Source organism: Labeo rohita, chromosome 15 (assembly GCF_022985175.1).
Source record: "Labeo rohita strain BAU-BD-2019 chromosome 15, IGBB_LRoh.1.0, whole genome shotgun sequence".
In the NCBI taxonomy this organism is placed as follows: Eukaryota; Metazoa; Chordata; class Actinopteri; order Cypriniformes; family Cyprinidae; genus Labeo; species Labeo rohita.
The window spans coordinates 34,475,215-34,500,577 of record NC_066883.1 but is presented as its reverse complement, the minus strand read 5'-3'; the positions used below and the strand labels follow the sequence as shown (position 1 = coordinate 34,500,577).

The 25,363-nt window shown below is 32.1% G+C and overlaps 1 protein-coding gene across 1 annotated transcript in view; it reads left to right on the top strand.

Annotated features, from left to right (window-relative positions):
- The window catches only part of epha4l (eph receptor A4, like), a 48,768-nt gene that overhangs the window by 16,923 nt on the left and 6,482 nt on the right, over positions 1-25,363 (top strand). The window contains exons 4-11 of the mRNA XM_051128975.1: positions 10,164-10,319; positions 13,161-13,496; positions 19,469-19,593; positions 19,827-19,986; positions 20,649-20,763; positions 22,112-22,164; positions 22,241-22,354; positions 22,437-22,622. Coding sequence (XP_050984932.1) covers positions 10,164-10,319; positions 13,161-13,496; positions 19,469-19,593; positions 19,827-19,986; positions 20,649-20,763; positions 22,112-22,164; positions 22,241-22,354; positions 22,437-22,622 — 1,245 coding nt within the window. The remainder of the gene's footprint in view (positions 1-10,163; positions 10,320-13,160; positions 13,497-19,468; positions 19,594-19,826; positions 19,987-20,648; positions 20,764-22,111; positions 22,165-22,240; positions 22,355-22,436; positions 22,623-25,363) is intronic.

The window sequence follows — 25,363 nt, the reverse complement described above, 5'->3', positions numbered from 1 at the left end:
AACATGATTAGCAAAGTTGCAAAGTTGCTTAGCATAGCATGTTTCTAGCATGATTAGCAAAGTTGCTAGCATGTTTCTAGCATGATTAGCAAAGTTGCTAGCATGTTTCTAGCATGATTAGCCAGTTGCTAGCATGTTTCTAGCATGATTAGCAAGTTGCTAGCATGTTTCTAGCATGATTAGCCATTTCTAGCATGTTTCTAGCATGATTAGCAAAGTTGCTAGCATGTTTCTAGCATGATTAGCAAAGTTGCTAGCATGTTTCTAGCATGATTAACAAAGTTGCTAGCATGTTTCTAGCATGATTGATAGTTGCATAGATGTTTCTAGCATAGATAGATAGATAGATAGATATGTTTAGATAGATAGATAGATAGATAGTAATGGTTAGATAGATAGATAGATAGATAGATAGATAGATAGATAGATAGATAGATAGATAGATAGATAGATAGATAGATAGATAGATAGATAGATAGATAGATAGATAGATAGATAGATAGATAGATAGATAGATAGATAGATAGATAGATAGATAGATAGATAGATAGACAGATAGATAGTAATGGTTAGATATATAGATAGATAGATAGGTAGATAGATAGATAATAGATAGAGATAGATAGATAGATAGATAGATAGATAGATAGATAGATAGATAGATAGATAGATAGATAGTAGATAGATAGATAGATAGATAGATAGATAGATAGATAGATAGATAGATGAGTTTGAATGAGTTTAAATGGATTAGAAATACAGTACATAGAAGGGAAGCTTGATTGAGTCTCAAAGGATTCTGGGAGTTTTGACAGTTGAAATTTGAATAGTGCTGGCTCATTTGAACATTCCGTCAATGTAAGTCTATGGGATTTTTCCCAGTTTTAATCGGGATTTTTAAGAAAACTGTAAGTCGGATCAGTTAGAAAAGATATAGCAACTCGAGTCAGACCAGTCTGAAGATCTGGGCTGAGTTTGGAGTTTGTAGAGTTAAAGCTCTAGGAGGAGTAGCAGTCAGAAAATTTAGTCTCAGAAGAATAATAATAACTTTAAGTTTAAGTAGCATATCAGTAATAATAATAATGATAATAAAACATCAGCATATTAGAATGAAAATGAAATTTGTGGCACTGAAGACTGGAGTAATGATGCTGAAAATTTAGCTTTGATCACAGGAATAAATTACATTTTAAAACATATTCAAATAAAAAACAGTTATTTTAAATAGTAAAAATATTTCAAAATTTTCCCTTTTTGGCTGTACTTTGGATCAAATAAATGCAGGCTGGGTGTGCAGAACAGACTTTAAAAAAACATTAAAAATACTGTTCAAAAACCTTTGACTGGTTGTGCTTATATTAACATGAGTGTATACATATTTATTTTGGACGTGATTACTCACGAATAAGCAATTTGACAACCCTTAAATATATACATATATATTTCAGTTATAAAGCATTTTTCTTTTTTTAATTTAATTGAAATGATCAGTTTGGAATGATTCAAATGAATCAAACTTTCTGATTCAGTGTCCAATATATTTAAAAATTATATTTATGATATATATTTATCAAATATATTTATGAATAATTTTTACCTTTGAGGACAGCCACAATGCAAACACACATAAAAGTACTGACTGAGAACCAATCACGTCTGTGACTCATTTCTAAAGGTCAAGAGAAAGTAGGAAAGGTTAAAGGTCAAAATAAGAGAGTTTGTCTTGTTAGTGCTGCCTTATTTATCATGTTGCTCCACCACAACATTGTTATGTTCATGTGTACGTGTTTGCACCATAGGTGTGAGCATTTGTTTTCCCAACAAACTGATAGAAATGTACCCAGTTCCCTGCTGCTCACCCACTTCCCATAAGCACACACACACATTCACAATGGAAGGTGTTGCAACTCCAGACAGTCTGTCGTCCCGCATTTCCAGGAGTTGTAGATAAACAAACTAAAAATACACACCTTTATTTTTTCACCTTGAACCCTATAGGTCACATACGCATGGTATCAAAACAATGAACTCATCCCGTGATGCATCATGATGCAAACTTACGTTTATGTGGTGTGTGATGTTTCTTAAGCAGTAATTGTGTTTTTACACAAAGAGTCGTTTTTATAGATTCACCTGTAATATGTGTTTTTGTATGTGTGTGAGTCTATACAAACTCGACAAATGTGTGTATGGAACTCATTTGCATATCCTCCTGTGCCAAAACTTCCCGTATTATAAAACAGCGCGCAACTTTTCATGTTTAACAATACATGCAGAGCTTGCCAGAACCACACTCATCTTTCTAATCACTCCATTCTTTTATTTCCATGGTGGTTGCTATTAAAACCCTGCGGTTTTATTAATTGCGTATAGCAGATTTTAAAGACCCCTGCAGCCCAACAGGGTGTAGGCGATCCTGCCGGCCGATAAACGCGCCATAAATTTCGGGAAATTCCTCTCTCTGAATGGAGGAAGTTGGCGTACGTGTTCAGGGCAGTAGTAAGTTCAGGTCTTTTCAGGAAGTTCTGCATCAGCACCTTCAAAAACCTGCCAAATCTGTTACATTAAAACAACACGCTTTGACACAATAATACCAACAGAGTTGTGGTTTCATAACGTATATTAATAAGTAATTCAGCCGTAGCTTCGATGAAGTAAATGATTTGTTCATGTTGGGTGTGTCTGAGGAGAGGTCAAGCTCAGGAGACTTAGGTAATAATTCACTCAAAACATATACAATGCATTAGCTTTGTGTGAGGAATAGGCCAATATGTTGCGATTTTATGAGAGGCCCTTTAAGACATTATTCAAACTATATTCGTGCACACACACAATCAAAGCATTCACACACACTATCAAACTCTCTCACGCAAACTACCAAACTCATTCACACACACTATCAAACTCTCTCACGCAAACTACCAACCTAGTGACGTCCTCTGTTTCTTCAACAAAATAATAGTCCTTTGTTTATTTATTTTTATTCTTTTTTATTGCAATCTTTAGAACAACGAACATACAAGGGTGATAACATAAATCGCATCGAAATATAATAAACAAAGACAATTTTAAAAAATAATAATAAATAAGAAAAGCAATAAGAAAATCACTTGTCGATAACAAGATTCATCAAAAAAATCTTTTGAAAATATTATAGGTTCCACAGAAATATGAAGCAGCACAATTGCTTTTTTGATTCTGGATAAATTTAGCTTTGCATTGCGGAAATAAATTACATTTAAAAGTACATTCAAATAGAAAACAGTTATTTTAAACTGTAAAAAATATTTCACATTATTACTGTTTTTACTGTATTTTTAATCAAATAAAGCATAAGAACATGAGACTTTTTCTTAAACATTTAAAAATTGTACCAACTCTAATTATAAATGAAAAATAGTAAATAATGACAGTTTTCATATTCTCATATTTCTTAAACATAATTTATCCTGTGAACATTTCACAAGGCACTGTATATATTCTATTATATTTATTTATATTATTTGTTTACTTATATATGATAGTAAAATTTAAATGTTTTAAACAAATGTATTATTTTTTATCTGTATTTAAAATAAATTTTACATGATCATAACTAGAAAATTAATGTTAAAACATTTTGAACTTAATTTAATAAGTTGAAACAGCAAATATTGTAAACTCAAATTAACTTAAATAAAGCAATTCAACACTAGACAAAAAAATCGTGAGTTGAAAATTACTTGTGCTTTGAAGTTGACATAACTTAAAATTTTAAGGCAGCCACAAAACTTGGTGAATTTTTTTTACAGTGTATTATACTATGATTTATTTAGTAATATACACTATTATATTATCTGTTAATATTTTAAACAAGCTTTTTTTTACTTTTCATTTTGAAACTTTTTTGTAATTTTTGTGCTTAGTTAAATTAAGTTGTAAGTTTTTCATTTCATATTCACATTTTATTTGTTATTTATTCTACAGCTATTTTTTTATTTTAATTTTAGTTTTAGTTAACAACATTGTTCTGAAATAATGCGCAGTTTAGTTAGACATCCATTCGATTTAGTTTGTTGTGAAAGCATTATATAGAGTTGTTTTTCTGTCATTTTAACTAGTTAAAAAGACTAGTAAAGAGACATAACTCATCAAACCTAATTCCTAATTATGTGTAATTTAAGTACCAACTTTGTCTCAGATAGTTCTCCTTTGGAGGAAAAAAGTTGACGTAAGTATTTTCAGAGCTATAAAATGAATGTGAATAGCAGCTGAGACTATTTGTTGAATTTGAAGAGAAATATTCAAGTTCAAAGCAAATACTGAGCCTTTTTAGAGATTCACTGTGGTCTTTTTTGCAGGAAAAAGAGTCTTCGTTGTCTCCATTTGCTGTCTGTTTAATCTCATTGCTTCTAGGAGCAACAGTTGAGTTATTAAGATGATCTCATTGGTTATTTTTCTTTTCTTTAGATAGTTAAGACGCCATACTAGCACCAGCATCCGAAACAAAACGTGCCCATCGATATCTACTCAGGAGTTTAATGAGATTTGCTTTTGTTCAGGTTAATATTATTACTAGAGCTCGTCGGATGCGCTCCGGCAGGCATCGAGAGATGGACGACTTCCTCTGGGAATGAGAATAGGGTTTGTTAAGGTGAAACGGGGCTTCTATGAATCGGTTAGTGTTGTAGGCCTCAGGGTGGGGTCAAGGTCAACATGTGGAGCGAGTGAGTCATCAATCAATGTGATCTGCCGCCCTCCGCATGTTTGTCATCAATCACACTGATGGAGCCGTCCCTGCGTTTCGAGGGGGGGGTCAGAGGTAATTGTTAATTAGTGACTAAACCGTGTAGAACAACAGATGCCAGACCGTGAGACAAGAAGCCAATTGATGTTTCTTTCACGTATGTGTGTGTGTTAGAGAGATCTTCCATGCCCTCAGGAGAGGAAACTGATCTTGATGTTTTTGTCTAAAAAAATCCTGGTGTTCTGCAAACTGTCATTAACACACACACACACACACACACACACACACACACGTTTATCTAGCTATCTAAATGGAGACTTCCCACTGACTTCTGTTATTCTTAAAGCGATAGGCACCTAAAAATGATCTGCTCATATTGTATCACATAGTTTGTGGAATACAAATATTTGTTGCACTTTTCTGTGTGAATGATTTCTGAAAGATCATGTGTGACCCTGAAGACTGGAGTAATGATGCTGAAAATTCAGCATTGCATTGCAAAAATAAATTACATTTTACAACATTCAGATAGAAAACAGTTATTTTAAATTGTAATAATATTTCACAATTTTACTGTTTTTACTGTATTTTTAATCAAATAATTCAGCCTTGCTGAGCTTGAGAGACTACTTTCTTAAACATGTGAAAATCGTACCAACTCTAATTATAGATGAAAAATTGAATATAATGACAGAGTTTTTATATTCTCATATTTCTTTAAATAAATGCTGTTTTTTTAAATTGAAAAATCCTAAAAAAAAAAAGAAAAAGAAAAAAGTACGGTTTCCACAAAAATATGAAGCAGCACATCTGTTCTGATGCTGAAAATTCAGCTTTGCATTGCAAAAATAAATTACATTTTATAATATATTCAAATAGAAAACAGTTATTTTAAATTGTAATAATATTTCACAATTTTATTGTTTTTACTGTATTTTTAATCAAATAATTCAGCCTTGCTGAGCTTGAGAGACTACTTTCTTAAACATCGTACCAACTCTAATTATAGATGAAAAATTGTATATAATGACAGAGTTTTTATATTCTCATATTTCTTTAAATAAATGCTGTTTTTTAAATTGAGAAATCCTAAAAAAAAAGTACGGTTTCCACAAAAATATGAAGCAGCACATCTGATCTAATGCTGAAAATTCAGCTTTGCATTGCAGAAATAAATTACATTTTACAATGTTTTCAAATAGAAAACAGTTATTTTAATTTGTAATAATATTTCACAATTTTACTGTTTTTATTGTATTTTTAATCAAATAAATGCAGCCTTGCTGAGCATAACAAACTTGTAGAGACTTGTGTTTTCATACTTTCATATTTCTTAAACATAATTCATCCTATGAACATATTCTTTCCTAAACAGTGAGTTGTACTGAATGAATAATGGGAGAGAAATGAGTGAAAACAGGCTTTTAGAGTAGATTTTAACGAGAGAAGAGCAAAGACAGAGACGAGATGTTCAGGATGTTATTTTTTAAAGTACAAGATGCTCTTGAAGCGTCTTCTGCCTGTCTGTGTGCGTCAGTGTGTGTGTGTTTGAGAATTACGAGAAGCGATCAGGCCACCCACTGATGCCGTCCGTCTCTCATCGTGACTCGTCCGTCTCTCAGCGTCTCGCTAATGGAAAGACGTTGATTTGAGGGGTCAGAAATGCGACTGCTATATCTGCTCTTCATCCTGTAGATATCGGGGAATGTTGGAATGCGTGTTGGAAACCAGAAGACACTTTTCTTTGTCTCTTTATCTGAGAGGGTCATGTCATATAGCCAGTGTTTGAATGTCTGGAGGGTTTTTGTCCTTACTGAAAAGCCCTTTCAGTTTGGTGAAGATTAAGTCCAGTGGAAAGAATGAATCAGAGAGGCTTTCCTCTTCCTCTGGTATCTCCAGCACCTCTGGATCAATCTTAAACAGAGATTAGAGTCCTAGACTGATGGCGATAATCTGTCGGGAGGTCTGTTCGCCTCTTTAGGATTAACAGAAGAACATCTAAGAGCTTAATGCGAGAAAGCGCTTCTTGTGGGGTTTATTTTTGCTTCCAGTTTCTGGGGTTTTCTTTAGTCGTAGTAGGTTTCCAACAACACTTAACTCTATAAAGCCTACAATATTAAATGTAATATAAAAAGACTGCTACATCTACTACATGCCTTTGTCATCTGATTGATAGTTTATATATGTATAGCAAGTAAAAGGGCTTTTAGTATAATTGTATCACATGTCTTTTTGCTGTGAAATCTTTATAGATTTTCTGAAGAATATGTAAGAATAACTTCCCTAGTGAAAAATAATATACTAAAATCTATTTAAAATACATTTATTTGATGCTAAGTATACTACAAATACATGTACATATTATGTACTTAAAAATACCCTGCAATTGTACTTTTAGTATACTAAACTGCTATATTTAAAGTCTAAATTGGAACAAGTAATTTTGTACTTAATGCACTTTTTTTTACAACATATATTTAAGTTGTACTAAAGTGGAACTTTTGCAAGTATACTTTAGGTACAGTTTATTATTTAAACATCATACAATCCTTATCAATACTGACATTAATACATTTTTTAGGCTTAATATTAAGAAATGTGCATTGTGCAAAACTAGTACTCTAAACAAAGTTTAATTACAATTTTTTTTTTTATCAGTAGGTCTTGAGCGATATGTCAGTAAATATGGTAATAGACTTGAACTATACTTAGTAGAAATTAAATGCATTTAAGTCTATTACTTTTTTACTAGGGTTATACTGCTAGTAATATTTCAAAACAAAGTCATATTGGACTGAAGCAGCTTCGATATACTTGATTATCCATTCATCATTTTTTACAAAAAACATCAAATATGATCATCAGGCTTTCGAGGAACATTTATTTGTTCATCTCATAATCATCATTGCATTGCATTGCAATATATGTTTTGAAACTACAGAGATTTTATCATGAAACTAAGAATTTAAATATCATCTTACTAAAACCAATCTTGGTGGTAATGCATTACAAGTAACTTGAGTTATGTAATCAGATTACTTTTTCAAGTGAGTAGTAATGTAACGCATTACTTTTAAATTTACAGTTAGTTACTTTTTTTAAATAAGTAGAGCTGCAAAACGATTAGTCACGCTTAATCAATTAAAAATACATTTTATGTTTGTATAGTATATGTGTGTGTACTGTGTATATTTATGTATATATAAATACACACGTATATATTTTTAAAAATATTTGTATGCATTGTATGTATTTGTATGTAAACACTTGTATATAAGTTATATTATATATATATATAAATATTTTACATATAAATCTAACATTTTTAATCTAAACATTTTTCCTCAATATATACATGTATTTGTGTTTATTTATATATACATAATACATATACACAGTTCGCGCACATATAGTATGTAAACATAAACTTTTATTTTGAATCGATTAATCGCGGCTAATCATTTTGCAGCTCTAAAGTAAAGCAAGTTACCTTGTTTTCCCATTCAATCACTGATACCTCTCCTGCCTCCGTGTTCAGAGAAACTGGGAGTGAGGAGCCTTTACAGTTGCCAAAAATATAACACAGTGGTTTTTGTTATTGAAAAACAAAATAAGCAAGCCCAGCCCATGTAAGTAACACAAAAGTAATGCAATTTAATGCATTACATTCCATAAAAAGTAACTAAATAATGCAGTTAGTTATTGTTTTATGGAGTAACGCAATATTGTTACAACATTACTTTTAAAAGTAACTTTCCCCAATACTAAAACACATTATTGTGAGATATAGAGTTACAGCTGATATTTACATACTTTTATGTGAGTAGTCTGATATACTGTTACAAAGATCTCACTGAGTTAACATTGCAAGCTTTAGAATTTCATCTTCATCATTTTTGTCCGTATCAGATGGACAGCATCTGCACCAGATTGCATATTTTTTCTCAGTTTGGTGTTTTTCTTCTACAAGTATGAGCTCTGTATTCTCACTATATCATGCTATATTAGCCATAAAAACCTGATACATCAAATATAATATGCAACAAAAAAAAATGCATATGCATTTATACAAATATTTTGTCTAAAGGTTCAATAAAAAGCACACAACTTTACAGCATTAAGTATGCATGAATGAATTTTGCTGTGTTCGTATTATAGGTGTTATACAAACTTAAAAAAGTGCATTAATGAGTGATATATTCTATTAAAGGAATATTCCACCCAAAAATGAAATTCTGTCATTAATTACTCACCCTCATTTCATTCCAAATCCGTGAGACCTTTGTTCATCTTCGCAACACAAATTAAAATATTTTTGATGAAATCCGAGAGCTTTCTGACCCTGCATAAACAGCAACGCAGCTACCACTTTCAAGACCTAGAAAGGTAGTAAGGACATTGTTAAAACTGTTAAACCACTGATGTCACATGGACTATTTTAATCGTTTCCTTACTACCTTTCTGGGTCTTAAACATTTCAGTTGTGTTGCTGTCTATGCTGGGTCAGAAAGCTCTTTAATCAACAATATCTTAATTTGTGTTCTTTAGATGAACGAAGGCCTTACGGGTTTGGAACGACATGAGGGTGAGTAATTAATGACAGAATGTTCATTTTTTTGGGTGAACTATCCCTTTAAAATAAATTAGTTCTGGATCTGTTTGCATTCCCATTCTCGGATCATTTTGAATAGCCAAGGTGCTTTTTGCCATCATATGTTGGTTGTAGTTGTGACATGTACCAGCAGCCAATAAGAGGGTCACGCTAACCACCTAAACCTCGACCCCAAGTTCCCATCGTTTCTGTTTGGTCTCTGGAGTCTAATAGAAGTTTATAGTAGTGCGCTGGAGTCCAAGGCATCTTTCATCCTTTTAGCTTTCATCCATACGCACACAGACGTCCAAACACAGCGAGAGAGGTTTCCGTGCGTTTGTGTTTGCACGTAAATGAGTGATAAGGATGATGAAAAACAGTGTTTTTCAGGAGGGAGGAATAGGAGGACGCGACACGCTAGATTATTTAAACATCGCGCATTCTTTATTTATGATGTCAAAACAAGTTTTACTCAGATGTGCGAGGCGGGTTCTTGAGACGTATGGATGGGAGAATTAAAGGTGACTGGTGCATGCTGGGAAGACTCCCAGAATTCCTCATTAATCATCGTCTGGTCTGTCTCGCAGACTCTTGACTTCACCTCCCTTTCCTGGCTTCTCTCTCCATCATAAATGCATCATCGTTTTGTATACGGAAAACTGGCAGGTTTTCACGGTCCATCTTTGTCTGCTTATATACTTTGTAATCATTTCATAATTGAGTCATTTAATAATGTTTTATAATAGTCTGAGTCATAACCCAGATATTTTGTTATCTGGGTAACATATTCAACGCCTTGTTTTATGCTGAATTAACGCCATCCTGTGTGTTTCTCTTCTCTCGTAGTGTGTAAGGTGGGCTACTACAGGTCTCTTTCTTCAGACGACGGCTGTCGTAAATGTCCTCTGCACAGTTACTCCATGAAAGATGGAGCTACTTCCTGTGATTGTGACAAAGGATATTACAGATCGGAGACGGATCCCGCTGCCATGCCTTGCACACGTGAGTTAAACACAAACATTCACACCAGTATGAAGTGGGTGTACCATGTTTTTTGGACTCTATGATAGTGATTTACATGGATATTTAAGAGACTTTATCAACATTTTTTTTTATTTTTATGAATATTTTTTATATTACAGTTTCCATTTAATAAGCATTTTAACCCTGTGAAAGCCTGACATATAAAATAATAGTCCAAAAAATCTAACTTTTTAGAACTGTTAAAAAAAAAAAAAAAAAACATATATATATATATATATATATATATATATATATGCAATAATGATTGAGAGATAAAACAAATAAACGTTCCTCAAAAACCTGATGACTATATTTTATATTATAGTATATTTATATGGTGAAATTTTGTGGTAGTTTCAAAATTCAAAAATTCTAAATTCTAAATTCAGTTCAAATGAGTTGCATTGCTGTCTATGCATTGGTCAGAAAGCTCTCAAACTTCATAAAAATATCTTAATTTGTGTTTCGAAGATGAATGAAGATCTTATGGGACATGAGTAATTAATGAGTAATTAATGTAAGTACTTAATAAGAATTTTTATTTTTGGGTGTACTATCCTTTAAGAGGAAATTTACGCATCAGTATGCTACAGTAGGCTTTATAGAGTATAAGCCAGATGTTCCCCTTTTGACTCTTGTACAATCTATAGCTTTATAATGTTTCATTTTTAATTAAAAATTATATGAATTACAAAATGCATAAAATGGGCTGAAATGTATGTTGTCTGAAAAAATAAAACATACAGAAATAACTAATTGAAAGCTTAAATTCTAATAGAATGTTGTATATGGGCATGAGATTATTTCTGTTTACATCCTTTTATGTGCAGCAGATGTTCCTCACATCAAATAAATGAATTTAAATGAGACAGTATCAGTCTCACTCTACCAGCTGTCTGTCTGTCCTCTTTCTCTCTCTCTCTTCCATACTAATGACCACCTCCATCTCTTTGTAGAACAGACGCTGTTTGTCTTCTCCTTCTGTTCTTGTTTTTTCTCTCATTTCTTCTGTCTGCCTTCTTTCATCCTACTATTTAGAGATGGAAAGTTTTAGAGTACACAAAACGCCACTTGCATAAGTACACACACACACAAACAGTAACAAAATGGAACCGTATAGCTCATCCAATCAAACCATTGCAGTTGACCAGATTCTGATTTAGAATTGTATAACAAAAAATCTGTTATAAAACAGATAGTTCTGGTCCTTGATTCTGATTAGTTGAGCCGTGTTCAAAGCTGTTGTAAATTACTCTACAAACATACATCTTTGTTTACGTCTGTGTGTCGCTCGGCAACCACTTTGTTGCAACCGCAACCGTTTCTGAGGAACTACATTGTTTGGCGGAAGAATAATGTTTTTATTAAAATCATTATACTTTATTTGCTCTGTTTTATTTTGTGATACCTTACTACGTATATGGAATAACCGTTTTATAACAGCAATTAGTTTTGTGAAGCCGTGGTTTACAGTAAATATCTAACAGAAAGACAATGCCCTAACAACGCCCCTTAGCTGTTACAAATTCACTGAAACAACAGCTTCTTGGAGCTTATTGCTTTAATTAAGAATTGTCAAACAAAAAGTCCATGATAACTAAAACAAACTAGGTAGAATAAAGAATAAATATTTACTGTAAATTATATGGATAATACATAAATTCTGATTATGTGAGCCACACACACACACACACACACACATATACATTAGGTAAGAAAAATAGTAATATTGTTAAATAAATAAATGTTTTGGCAAACCTTCAGAAATCATTCTAATATGCTAATTTGGTGCTCAAGTAACTTTTATATAATAATAATTCATTTATAATTATTCATATTTTTAGTGTTGAAAACGGATTAGTATATTGTGGTAAATCATGTTAACTTTTTTAGGATTCTTTGATGAAGTCTTTTGTAACATTATAAATGTCTTTACTGTCATTTTTCCTCACTTTAGTGCATCCTTTGTGAGTAAAATGTAAATAATTTGATTAAATGTATTAATTTAAAAAAAAAGTGAGCATGTGTATAATTTTTCATTTAACGTTTGACGTTTGACGTTTAACGTTTTTAATGTTATGAGTATTATATTAAATAATATTAAAAATATTAAAACTAAATTTTCTCTTCACTGCAACATTATTTAAATATAATCACATTTTCTGTTGTATTTCCAGAAAAATAGGTTATTATACAGCTTTTTCCCTACAGCTATTTTAGTATTTTGTTTGTTTTTGTAATTTGTTATTTTGTTTTTTATTAGTATTCTTATTTATTAGCTATTTATTTTATATTTTTGCACTTAAATGCTGAGGTGTGGACAAGTAAAATGTAATTTGTGACCTAGGACCACAAAACCAGTCATAAGATATTTACATGTCATCTAAAAGCTGAATAAATAAACTTTCCATTGATGTGTGGTTTACCAGGGTAGGACAATATTTGGCCAAGATACTGAAAATCTAGAATGCAAAAAAATCAAAATACTGAAAAAATTGCCTTTAAAGCTTTTAATGCATATTATCAATCAAAAATAATTTTTTTATACATTTATGGTAAAAAATTTACAAAATATCTTCATGGAACATGATCTTTACTTAATATCCTATGATTTTTGGCATAAAAAAAAAAATTGGTAATTTTGACCCATACAATGTATTGTTGCCTATTTCTACAAATATACCCGTGCTACTTAAGACTGGTTTTGTGGTCCAGGGTCACATTTAGTTTTTATGTGAAGCCGAGTCTGAAAATCTGAGCAAAAAAAATAGTCTTATGCACCTAAAGTTCTTGCTCTCTTTCTCTCTTTGTTTGTCGCAGGTCCTCCATCGGCTCCTCACAATCTGATATCTAATGTCAACGAGACGTCGGTGCTGTTGGAATGGAGTCCGCCTCTCTCCTCCGGAGGCCGTCAGGATCTCACCTACAACGTGGTGTGTAAGCAGTGTGTCCGAGACACGCAGAGATGCACGCCGTGCGGAGACGACGTGCGATACTCTCCGCAGCGGCTGAGCCTGCGCTCCACGCGGGTGTCCGTTCACCAGCTACAGGCGCACACCAACTACACCTTTCAGATCTGGGCTGTCAACGGGGTGTCCAAACACAACCCCAGTCTGGAGCAGGCCGTGTCCGTCACTCTCACCACCAACCAGGCCGGTGAGTATGTGTGTGTGTGTGTCCAAACATACTCAAATTTAATCAAGATTCATGTTTGCAAGTAATTAGGCAAGTGAAATTTAACCTCGTGAAGGGTTTTTTTTTCTTCTGAGGATTAGATGAGAAATATAGTACGCTACCATTCAGAAGTTTGAAATAATTAAAAATTTTTAAATGTTTTTGAAAGAAGTCACTTCTGCTCACCAAGGCTGCATTTATTTGATTAAAAATACATTAGGGATGTCAAACGATTAATTGCGATTAATCGCATACAAAATAAAAATTTGAGTTTGCCTAATAAATGTGTGTGTGCTGTGTGTAATCATTATTTATATATAAATACACACAAATTAATGTATAGATTTAAGAGAAATATGTTATTTATGTACAAAATATTTTTATTTATATATAATATAAATTATATAAAAATGATGATAAATACATATACTTGTAAATATTTCTTATATATATATATATATATATGTACATGAATGTGTTTGTATTTATACATAATAATTACACGCAGTACACACATATATTAGGCAAAGTCAAACTTTTATTTTGTATGTGATTAATCACGATTAATCGTTTGACAGTCCTATACAGTAAACACAGTAAAATTGTGAAATATTATTACAATTCAAAATAACTGTTTTCTACTGTAATCAATTTTAAAATGTAATTTATTTCTGTGACGCAAATCTGCGTCCTATAATTTTCCTATCATTACTCCAGTCTTCAGTGTCACATTATTTTTCAAAAATCATGCTAATGATTTGCTGCTCAAAAATATTTATTATTAATATCAATGTTAAAAACAGTTGTGATACTTTTTTTTTTGTGAAAATCATGATTAAAAGATAAAAAAAGAGATTTGTTTATTCAGCAATGCAGTAAATTGAGAAAAAGTGACACTAAACACTTTTATAATGTTACAAAAGGTTTTTATTTTAACAAAAATATTAATCCTGCTCCACAAAAATATTAAGCAGCAAACATGTTTTCAACATTGATAATACTAAGAACCATTATTGATAATTGAGCTCCAGTAATAACTGACTGTGATTGAGCAGCAAATCAGCATATCAGAATGATTTCTGAAGGATCATGTGACACTGAAGACTGGAGTAATGATGCTGAAAATGTAGCTTGCGTCACAGGAATAAATTACATTTTACAGTATATTCACATAGTAAACAGTTATTTAAATTGTAATAGTATTTTACAATATCACTGTTTTTTTTTACTGCATTTTTATCAAATAAATGCACCTTGTTGAGCTTGAGAGACTTCTTTTAAAACCATAAAAAAGTCTTAATTATTTAAAACTTTTGACCGGTAGTGTACTATACCTAATCCTCAATGAAAACAATTCACGAGGTTGAATTTCACTCACATAATCACCTACGGAGAACTTCTGTATGACCTTTCTGCTCCATTACAAACACACACATCAATGTAGAGTGTCAAATACACGCTATTTTGATTCATGGCGATGTGTGTGTAATTGCGGACGTGTGATACGCGGTCTGGGCTCTTGATGGTGTCTTGGGTTTCCGTCGGAATGGAGCGTTTGCTGGAGATCCGGAACTTTCTGTGACAAGCCAAGCCTGTAAATCAGCCTGAGGGATCGGAGTGTGGAGTTTAGGGTGGAGGGTGGAGGGTGGGGTTTTACCATGCATTGACGTGCCTTTGGCTATAGAACAGAGGACCTGAATACATGTGTCCTACTTAGTCGAGCGCTGGGTGGTCATGAGTGTATATTTAGAATAATTAATGTAGATGCTGCTGACACAGCGATTAGTGCTCATAGACAAAACAATATGTGACCCTGGACCACAAAACCAGTCTTAAGTAGCATGGGTATATTTGTGGCAATAGCCAAAAAAAACATTGCATGGGTCAAAATTATCGATTTTTCTTTTATGCCAAAAATCATTAGGATGTTAAGTAAAGATCATGTTCCATGAAGATATTTTGTTAATTTCCTACCGTAAATATATCAAAACCTAATTTTTGATTAGTAATATACATTGCTAAGAACTTAATTTGGACAACTTTAAAGGTGATTTTCTCCGTATTTTGATTTTTTTGCACCATCAGATTCCCAGATTCTCGGCCAAATATTGTTCTATCCAAACAAATACATTAATGGAAAGCTTATTTATTCAGCTTTCAGATGATGTATAAATCTCAGTTTCATTATGACTGGTTTGGTGGTACAGGATCGCATATATTCATGTTGTTGGAGTGAAAATAAAAAGTCACATAAAGGTATTTTTAAAGTTTCAGAAGGAAAGTTACACGCTGTTGCTTTTTATTAAACTTTGGGAACAGCAATATGATAAAAGGCACCTATATTCACCTTTAAAATCATTCAAACGCCTCATAATAAAAGCAAACAATTATTTTGTGTTATAGATGAAATTACTGTTTGCTGACAAACGATGCTGCATCATAATTAGATTTAGACTTTGTGAAAGGATATGCAAATAAAATATTAAAATGCTAAATAATTTTTTTTAACCTGCACTACCTAATCAATATAAATTATTATTATTTAATTTATCAAATGTGTATTTGTTTTAATATTATTTTTTAAATATATATTTTTATATAATGTAATATTTTATATTTTATGTAAAATAAAATAAAAAAAATAATGAGAAGTCTCTGATGCTCACCAATGCTGCATTTATTCGATCAAAAGTACAGTAAAAAAATAATACTAATAATGTTGTGAAATATTATTACAATTTAAATTGAAAATTTCCTGTTTAAATTTTTTTTTTAAATGTCATTTATTTCTGTGATGGCAAAGCCATTAATCCAGTCTTCAGTAAAATGCTAAATAATTACGTGTATTTTCAATTAACCTTTGCTATTAAAAACACCTTTTTAAATATAAAGCAATATAAATAATTATTTTTTAATTGATCAAATGTGTATTTGAGCAATAAATCCATATGTCACTCATCTGCTGTAATTAAAATGAATGAAAATATATAATAATCAACATATGTATTTAATATAGTATAATATAGTTAGATTTTGTATATATATATATATATATATATATATATATTTATTTTTTTTTTTTTTTTTTTACTATTAAATTAAATTAAATTAAATAATACATCGCTAATAAGAAGTCTTTAGTATAAGAATTAAATCTAGTAAATTTATTATATTTTAAAATGTAATTTATTCCTGAGATGGCAAAGCTGAATTTTCAGTAGCCATTTCTTCAGTCTTTAGTGTATTCTTTACAGTTTTATATTTAAGTCTCACCAAATAAAATTTTAGGGTCATAACTATGGATTTTCTATGGATTTTCAATATTCATAGAAGTGGGTTTATAACATTTATTATCATTTTTCACACATACAGTCACAGTTCAGGGGAATGCCACAAATAATGCAAAATGGAGCATATGCCAGCATGCACTAAAGGTGTTTAATGAACCATATAGAACCATGATGTTCCTAAATCAGTTTTATCAAATCTTAACGTGCTGGAGCGTTTAAGCTGAACGAACACAGATTCTCATCTTTCCTTTAAGTTATCTCAGCCAGACACACACACACACCCATGACTCCATTACGGCCCATATCTGTCAGGGCAGACTGCATGATGGATGTGTGTTAGAGATGAGTGTGTTAGGTGGGTGAAGGGGAGCCGGTGACCCCTGTGTTTTTGGCTGAAGGGGGTCGACTCAGAGTCCTCCCAAGGGACAACCCTAAATCACGTTTAGTCTGTCTGGCCTGGCAGAGGAAGACGGATCTGTGAGATGCGAGAGAGCCGCTGTCGAGCTGCTGCTACAGCTGGCGGGGGATCGAATTGTTTAACAGAATCACACACACTCGCTAATGCACGGACATGAAACTCTAGCTTCAGCGTTTGAATTCTGGATGCTATAGATAGGCCAACAGTGATTGTGTTCTGTGCGGATTGTGGGGTAAAATTGATCTATGTATTATTGCTGCATGATTCGTTTAAATTAAACCTAAAATTGCTAAATGGCTTAGTGCAAAGACTATGATTTAATTAATTAAATATATGTTAATTAAGTATATGTTTTGAAGTGTGTTCATATACACATGTTTGAAAACGAAAAAATTTTCATAAAATGTTGTTAACAGGAGAGATTTAAGCTCAATGGTTTAATGCTTGAAAATGAATAAATAAAAGTGGCCATAAAAATGAGTATTGTCATTTTTGGCTATAGCCATAAATATTAATATTTTAATTTTTAATGATATTCCCTGGGGTTTTCTGCCATTAAAAAAAAATATATATATATATATATATATATATATATATATATATATATATATAAAATATATATATATATATTTATATATATATATATATATATATATATATATATATTAATTTTGATTGAAATAATATTCCTTTTTTTGTTTAATATTTTAGTAATAATTCATATTTTTCTTCTTTTTATTAATATTAATATTTTATAGTCTTACTCTTTTATTGTTTTAATATTTCATATTTTATTGTCATATTTATATATAATCACAAAATATTTGGACAAATTGTGCAAATATGCAAACTTTTTTTGACAGATTTTACGTCATAATCAATATTTATCTGAAAATTTTTAGATTTCAATAGATTTTGTTTCTCCAAATCATGCAGCTCTACTATATGTGATCCTGGACCACAAAAACCAGTCATAAGGTCATAATGGTTTGTTAGGATAGGACAATATTTGCCTCTGATAAAACTATTTGAACATCTGGAATCTGAGGGCGCAAAAAAATTAAAATACTAAGAAATTCACTTTTAAAGTTGTCCAAATGAAATTCTTAGGAATGCATATTACTAATCAAAAACTAAGTTTTGATATATTTACAGCTGGAAACCTACAAAATATTTTTATGATCTTTAGTTAATATCCTAATAATATTCGGCATAAAAGAAATATTGATCATTTTGACCCATACAATGTATTTTTGGCTATTGCTACAAATATACCTGTGCTACATAAGACTGGTTTTGTGTTCCAGGGTCACATACCTGGTAAAATATCTTAAAACGAGCTAATACTTTACTTTATTTCTAGCTGAAAGCATCATTATGTTAGTTTGTTTACATTTTTGGAAGAAAATATGAGTTTGGCCATTTAAAACTCACCACTATGATGTCAGGGTGTTGTTAGTGGTTGTCAGGGTGTTGCCATGTGGTTTTTAGGGTGTTGCCGTGTGGTTTCTGTGCACATTATTTTTTGTTTGTTTGGTTGACACTTTTACTTTTTTGCTTACAGTCACCTAAAACACCATTTGCATGTAGAAACGAAGCCAAAACTTGACATTTTCTGAAACATTGTGGTCTTAGAGTTTGACGTTTGTTCAACGGCAAGTATGAGCAATTGTAATAGTGATGCTTGACTAAGCAAACACCACTAATTAGCCAAAATACACACAAGACAATGTGCAGGACTTTGCCAAAGACAGCATTTAAATTCTGTGGAAATATGCCGAGCTTTCTGTGGTTTTGATATCTAGAGTTGCTCTGTTTGGTAGAGGAAGCTAATACATAGAGATCTTTTCTTTGTCTTCTTATTTCGCATTCCTCAGATCCGTTTTCACTTTCTACGTTTTTCACTTTTTGTTTATTGTGCTTTCGACTCTGCGACGTGTTTTTCGGAAAAGCTGAGAAGACGGTCGCATCTCTGTTGTGTCTGATTCTGAGTCTGTTTGACTTTCTCACCCTCAACAAAAACAGCTTCGGGGGGAAAAAACCAAACAGACAATAGCGGTCTTAACTCCAAATCCACAGTTTAGAAAAAGAAAATGGTCTCCTTGTCCTCCGGGTTTATCCTTTCTCTCTCTGTTTGTCTGTGATGTGATAAAAGACAGACAGATGTGTCAGGAAAACCTGACAAAATACAATTTAGCAAGCAGAAACCTTTTATAAATATATTAACTCTTTCTGTCTCTCCTCAGCTCCCTCCAAGGTCATGATGGTTCAGAGTAAGGACATCACGCGCCACACGCTTTCTCTGTTCTGGGATGAGCCTGAGAAGCCCAATGGCGTCATATTGGAGTATGAGGTCAAATACTACGAGAAGGTGAATGCACTTGTTTTTATATTTTACAATTTTTTAGTGCACTGTTCCTTTAAGAAGTTATTGTTCAAACACACTGAATGTGAACACTACAGCAGTCCCTGTGGACACTGTGTCTGAATAAACAGGAAGTGAGGTTTTTATTAGAGTGAAAATAGCCCTCTAATGTGCTCTTTGACTTCTTACCTTCCTCTCATCTTCCGTTCTCTGTCTCTCTCTTTATTTATGAATCTCAGGATCAGAATGAGAGGAGTTACCGCATCGTAAAGACGACGTCTCGTAGTACTGATATTAAAGACCTGACTCCGCTGACCTCCTACGTGTTTCACGTGCGCGCTCGCACCGCCGCGGGCTATGGGGAGTTCAGTGCCCCCTTTGAGTTCAGCACCAACACCGGTGGGTCTAGAGTTTGTGTGTGTATAATTGAGTCAGAATAATCTCAAATACAACATATATATTGAATACCTAATATAAAAAAATGGGCATGTTGCGTCCCAAATGATGCACAATACACTATGCGCTTATAAACAATGTACTTATGCGCTATGTACTCAACAATGTAGTGTATGAATTATATGAGCTGATTTTGTCATTCAACTTATTTGGAGTCTGATGGCTCCTCCCCCTTTGTATTTCGGTTGTTTAAAGGGATATTTCACCCCAGAATGAAAATTCTGCTATTAATTAGTCTTTTTGGGCCTTGAACGTGGTAGTTGCATTGCTGTCTATGCATGGTCAGAAAGTGCTCGGATTTCATCAAAAATATCTTAATTTGCATTCTGATGATGAACAAAAGTCTTTCGGCTTTGGAACGACATGTGGGTGAGTAATTAATAAAAGAATTTTCATTTTTGGGTGAACTGTCCCTTTAAGTGCATCATGTGGGTATTTAAAAAGTGCATTTTTCTTTCAGAATTTTAAATGTGAATGCACTACTTGCACTATTTATACTATAAAATAGGATAGAAAGGTGCATATATATGCTAATTGGGATGCATGATACTCTCAAAAAATATGCTGTATGAACAGGAGAAGAAATCTAATTGTGTCTCTCTCAGTCGCAGCTCCTGTTGTTGGAGCAGTCATGAGCTCTGCTGTGCTGCTGCTGTTGGTGGCCGGATGTGTTGTTGTTCTTCTCCTCATCCTCATCATTACCTTCATCATCACCAAAAGGTGACAGAACATCCAGTATTTTTTTTTCCATGATGATAGAGCAGTGTTGTTAATGTTAACTGCAGCTGCAATAAAAGCTGCAATAAAATAAAATATATTAGATGAAAAAATTAATGCACTAAAATTAAAAAATGTAAAAATATAAAATTACAAGTTTTTTTTTATTTATTTTTTAAATTATATTTGTATAAAAAAGTTTATAATATATTTGTTCGTATTTGTATTACATGGCCCTGCATCTTGAAAAAAAACTGATTTGCATAAAAGGCCTATAATACATAAAAGCTAAATAGAAATTTTTAAAAATTAAAACTAATAAAAAATGACAAAAGCATGTGACAAAATTAATAAAACTTTAACTACAATTAAAATATAATATGAATATAATTTAAAAAAATATATTTATGTGTGTATGTGTGTTTTTATTTAGTTATTTTTAAATATAAAAATAGAAATATTTATATGTAAATATATATATATTTTTTTTCATTGTGCATTCCAGTTAATCTCAATCAAACTGCAGTTGGGTTATTTTGATTAGGTAAAAAATACAGCTAACCAACACAATAAAACACAATAAAAACATGATGACATAATAAAAAAAAATGATTTTTGAAAAAATTTAAATAATGTAACAGCTAAATAGAAATATTTAAAAACTAATAATATATAACAAAAGCATGTGACAAATTTAATAACATTTTACTGACAATTAAAATATTATATATCTTATGTGTGTGTGTGTGTGTGTGTGTGTGTGTGCACCTGGTATTTATCACGTTATGGGGACCAATTGTCCCCACAAGGATAGTAATACCAGTAAATTTTGACCTTGTGGGGACATTTGTGAGGTCCCCATGAGGAAACAGGCTTATAAATCACGCAGAATGAGTTTTTTTGAGAAAGTAAAAGTGTGCACAGTCTCCTGTGAGGACTAGGTTTAGGTGTAGGGGAGGTGTAGGGCGATAAAAAATAGGGTTTGTACAGTATAAAAATCTTTACGCCTATGGAATGTCCCCATAAAACATGTAAACACAACATGTGTGTGTGTGTGTTTTAATATGTATTTTTTAAAAAAATCAGCTTATTTGCAGAAAAGGTCTAATATTATCTAATTTCTTGATGGTTAGTTCACAAATATCAATATAAAAATTTCATCATTTATGTTTTTTCCCACAAAATAATAATTAAGAATTTAAATTAGTGATATGTATCAGCTTTAATGCGCTTATCTAAATAGCAAGCAGTCAAAAGTACTCCAATAGTGTAAATAATAGTGAAATACCACTGTGATAAATACATAAATAAAAGAATAAATGCTGAAAAATTGTGAATGTTTTCATCTCAGGAGGACCAAATACAGCAAAACTAAACAGACAGAGGAGAAAAACCTGCAGCCGGGTAAGAAAACACCTTTCATTTGTCCTCCACTAGACCAAAAAATTTTTCCATTCTCAAACCATTAATGTGCCTGTAGGTGTGAGAATATATGTGGACCCTTTCACCTACGAAGACCCCAACCAGGCCATCAGGGAGTTTGCTAAGGAGATCAACACCTCGTGCATCAAGATCGAGAAGGTGATTGGCATTGGTAAGTTAACACCCATTTTATGTCTTTAGCATGTCATTTATTGATGATAGATGCATATAAAGGTCACTTCCTGTCTCCAAAGGTGAGTTTGGCGAGGTGTGCAGTGGCCGTCTGAAACTTCCTGGAAAGCGAGAGATCTGTGTGGCCATCAAGACGCTGAAGGCGGGGTTTACCGAGCAGCAGAGACTGGACTTCCTGAGCGAGGCCAGCGTGATAGGCCAGTTTGATCATCCTAATATTATTCACCTGGAAGGCGTGGTCACCAAATGTAAGGCAAAGCTGATTTTTATTTGTCTTTTGCAATATATATATAGATGCATTATTAGAAGACATAAAGGGCTTCTACTTGTCTTCTTCTGTCGTTTTTAGTTCGGGATGTTTTCAAGTGGTTTGACTTGCCTTAAATATTAGATTTGAATACAAAAGTTACTAATGCTGTGTTCTGGAAAGTCATAATTTCCATTGTCCTACTTAGAAACATGGTGCCATTCAGGGACAGAGCTGATAACATTCTCAGAAATTATATATATTAAAAAAAACTATTGCGCAAAATTTCTTACATTTCATGTTAATAAAAAACATGTTTGTGCTGCTGAGAATTAGACAACAGAACACTACATAGTCAAAAGTCAAGATATTAAGTGTGCACAAACCCCCTAAAGAACAGGCTGCTGATAGGGTGTGTTTTTCTTTTGATGTGCTAATGGTCGTGTGTGTTTATGTATGCATGTCCAGCTTATCTGTGTGTTTGCTTGCTGAGCGTGTCTTGACAAAACTGCTATGTGATGCATACACACACACACACAACCTTGTGGTCTCCAGATGGAGTGGGTCTCTCTGGATGGCTAATGTGAGCTAAAAAGCACAGCAGACTCATTAATCACGTCGTCAGACCTAAATGTGTTTGGGGTTAGAGTGTCACCCTATATCTCTAACCTACAGCCTCTGCTGTGTGTGTGTGTGTAAGAGAAAGTCAGAATCCACACGCTACACATTTAGCATGTTTTCTATTTGTCTTGGCTTCCCTTCTACTTTATTTTTCCGTTTACTATACTTTTTCTTACTTTCTTACTGTCATTGCACTAGTTTATCAATAAAAGAGAGTGATAATGAATTAAAAGATTAATTTTAAATGTGAGAAACCCGAATGTTTTAAAAAGTCATTAACATTAAGTTTGAGTTCATTGTTCATTATTTATTATTTTGTAATATACACACACACACATATATTTGTGTGTGTAATTTATAATATTTATATTCATTTATATAATTCGATAAATATTAAATTATCAATTGTCATTTATTTACATTTATGTAAATATAAATACACACAAATTAATGTATATATTTAAGAGAAATGTTATTTATGTAAAAAAATATTTTTATTTATATACTATAAATTATATAAAAAATTATAATAAATACATATACTTGTAAATATTTCTTAAATATATACATGAATGTTTTAAGATATTAAGCTTGATAAATTATATAAAAATATATATATGTTAAAAAATATCTATATGTAAAAAAAAAAAATATATATATATATATATATATATATATATATATAATCTGTTAAATAAATAATTAAATGTTAAATGTTAATAAAATTTTAGTTTTTTAAATAATATTTTAGACATATAACATATATACATATATAATATTTATGTATTATTTTATATAAAGTTTGATACAATATTATTGATTACAATATATTGTAAATAATTTATCTATTTTCTTTGTATATGTAATATGTATTGGTATTTATATTGGTATTTATATATTTAAGTTTGTATTTATTTATTTATTTAACTATGTATATATTATTCAGTTTATTTGCAGATAACTCATTAATTAAATGGATAAAATCATTTTTTTTTTAAATATGTTTTTTCATTGTGCATTACAATTAATCTCAAACAAACTGTCGTTTAAACTGCAATAAAAACACAAGTTTTTGCTAATAAACTCTTCATATATATATTTTTTTATTTTATAAAATATAATGTTATTAAAATATGTATGCTGTATATGCTAAAAGAAAGAAAGTTTTGAGCAGCAGGTGACATCAAAACATTGATTTATAATTCCTTAGTAAATTAAAATGGTGGGAGACATTCTTAACAGTTGGATATCAGCCAGCACTGTCAATGTTTAATTTAATTTTAGCCCATAAATGTCCCCATGCAACTATAAAGCCATCTTAAGTCTCCTGCTTTGTGTTACAGCAGAGCTAATGGAGTTGAATGCTTCATTTGCATAATGTAAATGAGTATGAAGTGAATCTAAATATGTAAATAAGGCGGTGTGGGATACCGGGGCCTCTCTGTGTCTCTCATCAAAGATTCAACAGCATTTCTTTGTGATTATTTGACTTTATATGACTTGGGGTAGTTGTATTTCAAATGCAAGAAATTTAATTTTCAGTGTTTTTTTACTGTTTAATGTTTTTTTTTTTAAATTATGAATAGTATATTTCTGCTTTGATGAAGATTATATTCTTTGTCTCGCAAAGTTCATTGTCAAACGTACACATGCATGTCGGCACAGCCATACACGCAAAGTCAGTAAACGCTTCATTAGCATTGTAATAGAGTGGGCGGAGAGGGGCGGGGCTGGGAAACTCAGACAGTGAGGGGGCGGGGTCATAGGTCACCTGCTCCTCAGGCCCTCTGGAGGAGCTGTCAGTCAAACTTGCCTCAAGGTCATCAGAAAGGCCAGCCCAACAAAGATGGCCGACAATGCGTCTGGTTGAACTTTATTTACCGCACTTCCTCTATAGGAAAAGAGCATTGGCTAAGTGTCAATCAGACGGCCTGTGACTGTGTGTGTTGATTCTCTCTGAATAACTGATATTCATGTTCTGTGCTCAGTGTTTACATCTGGTTGACACTGACATGAGAAGTTTGAGTAAACAGTGTCACATGTGCCCAGGGCATCTCTGGCATTCAAATACTGTCAAGCAGTTGTACTGCTTGTTAAATAGATTTACATGTATTAAATTAG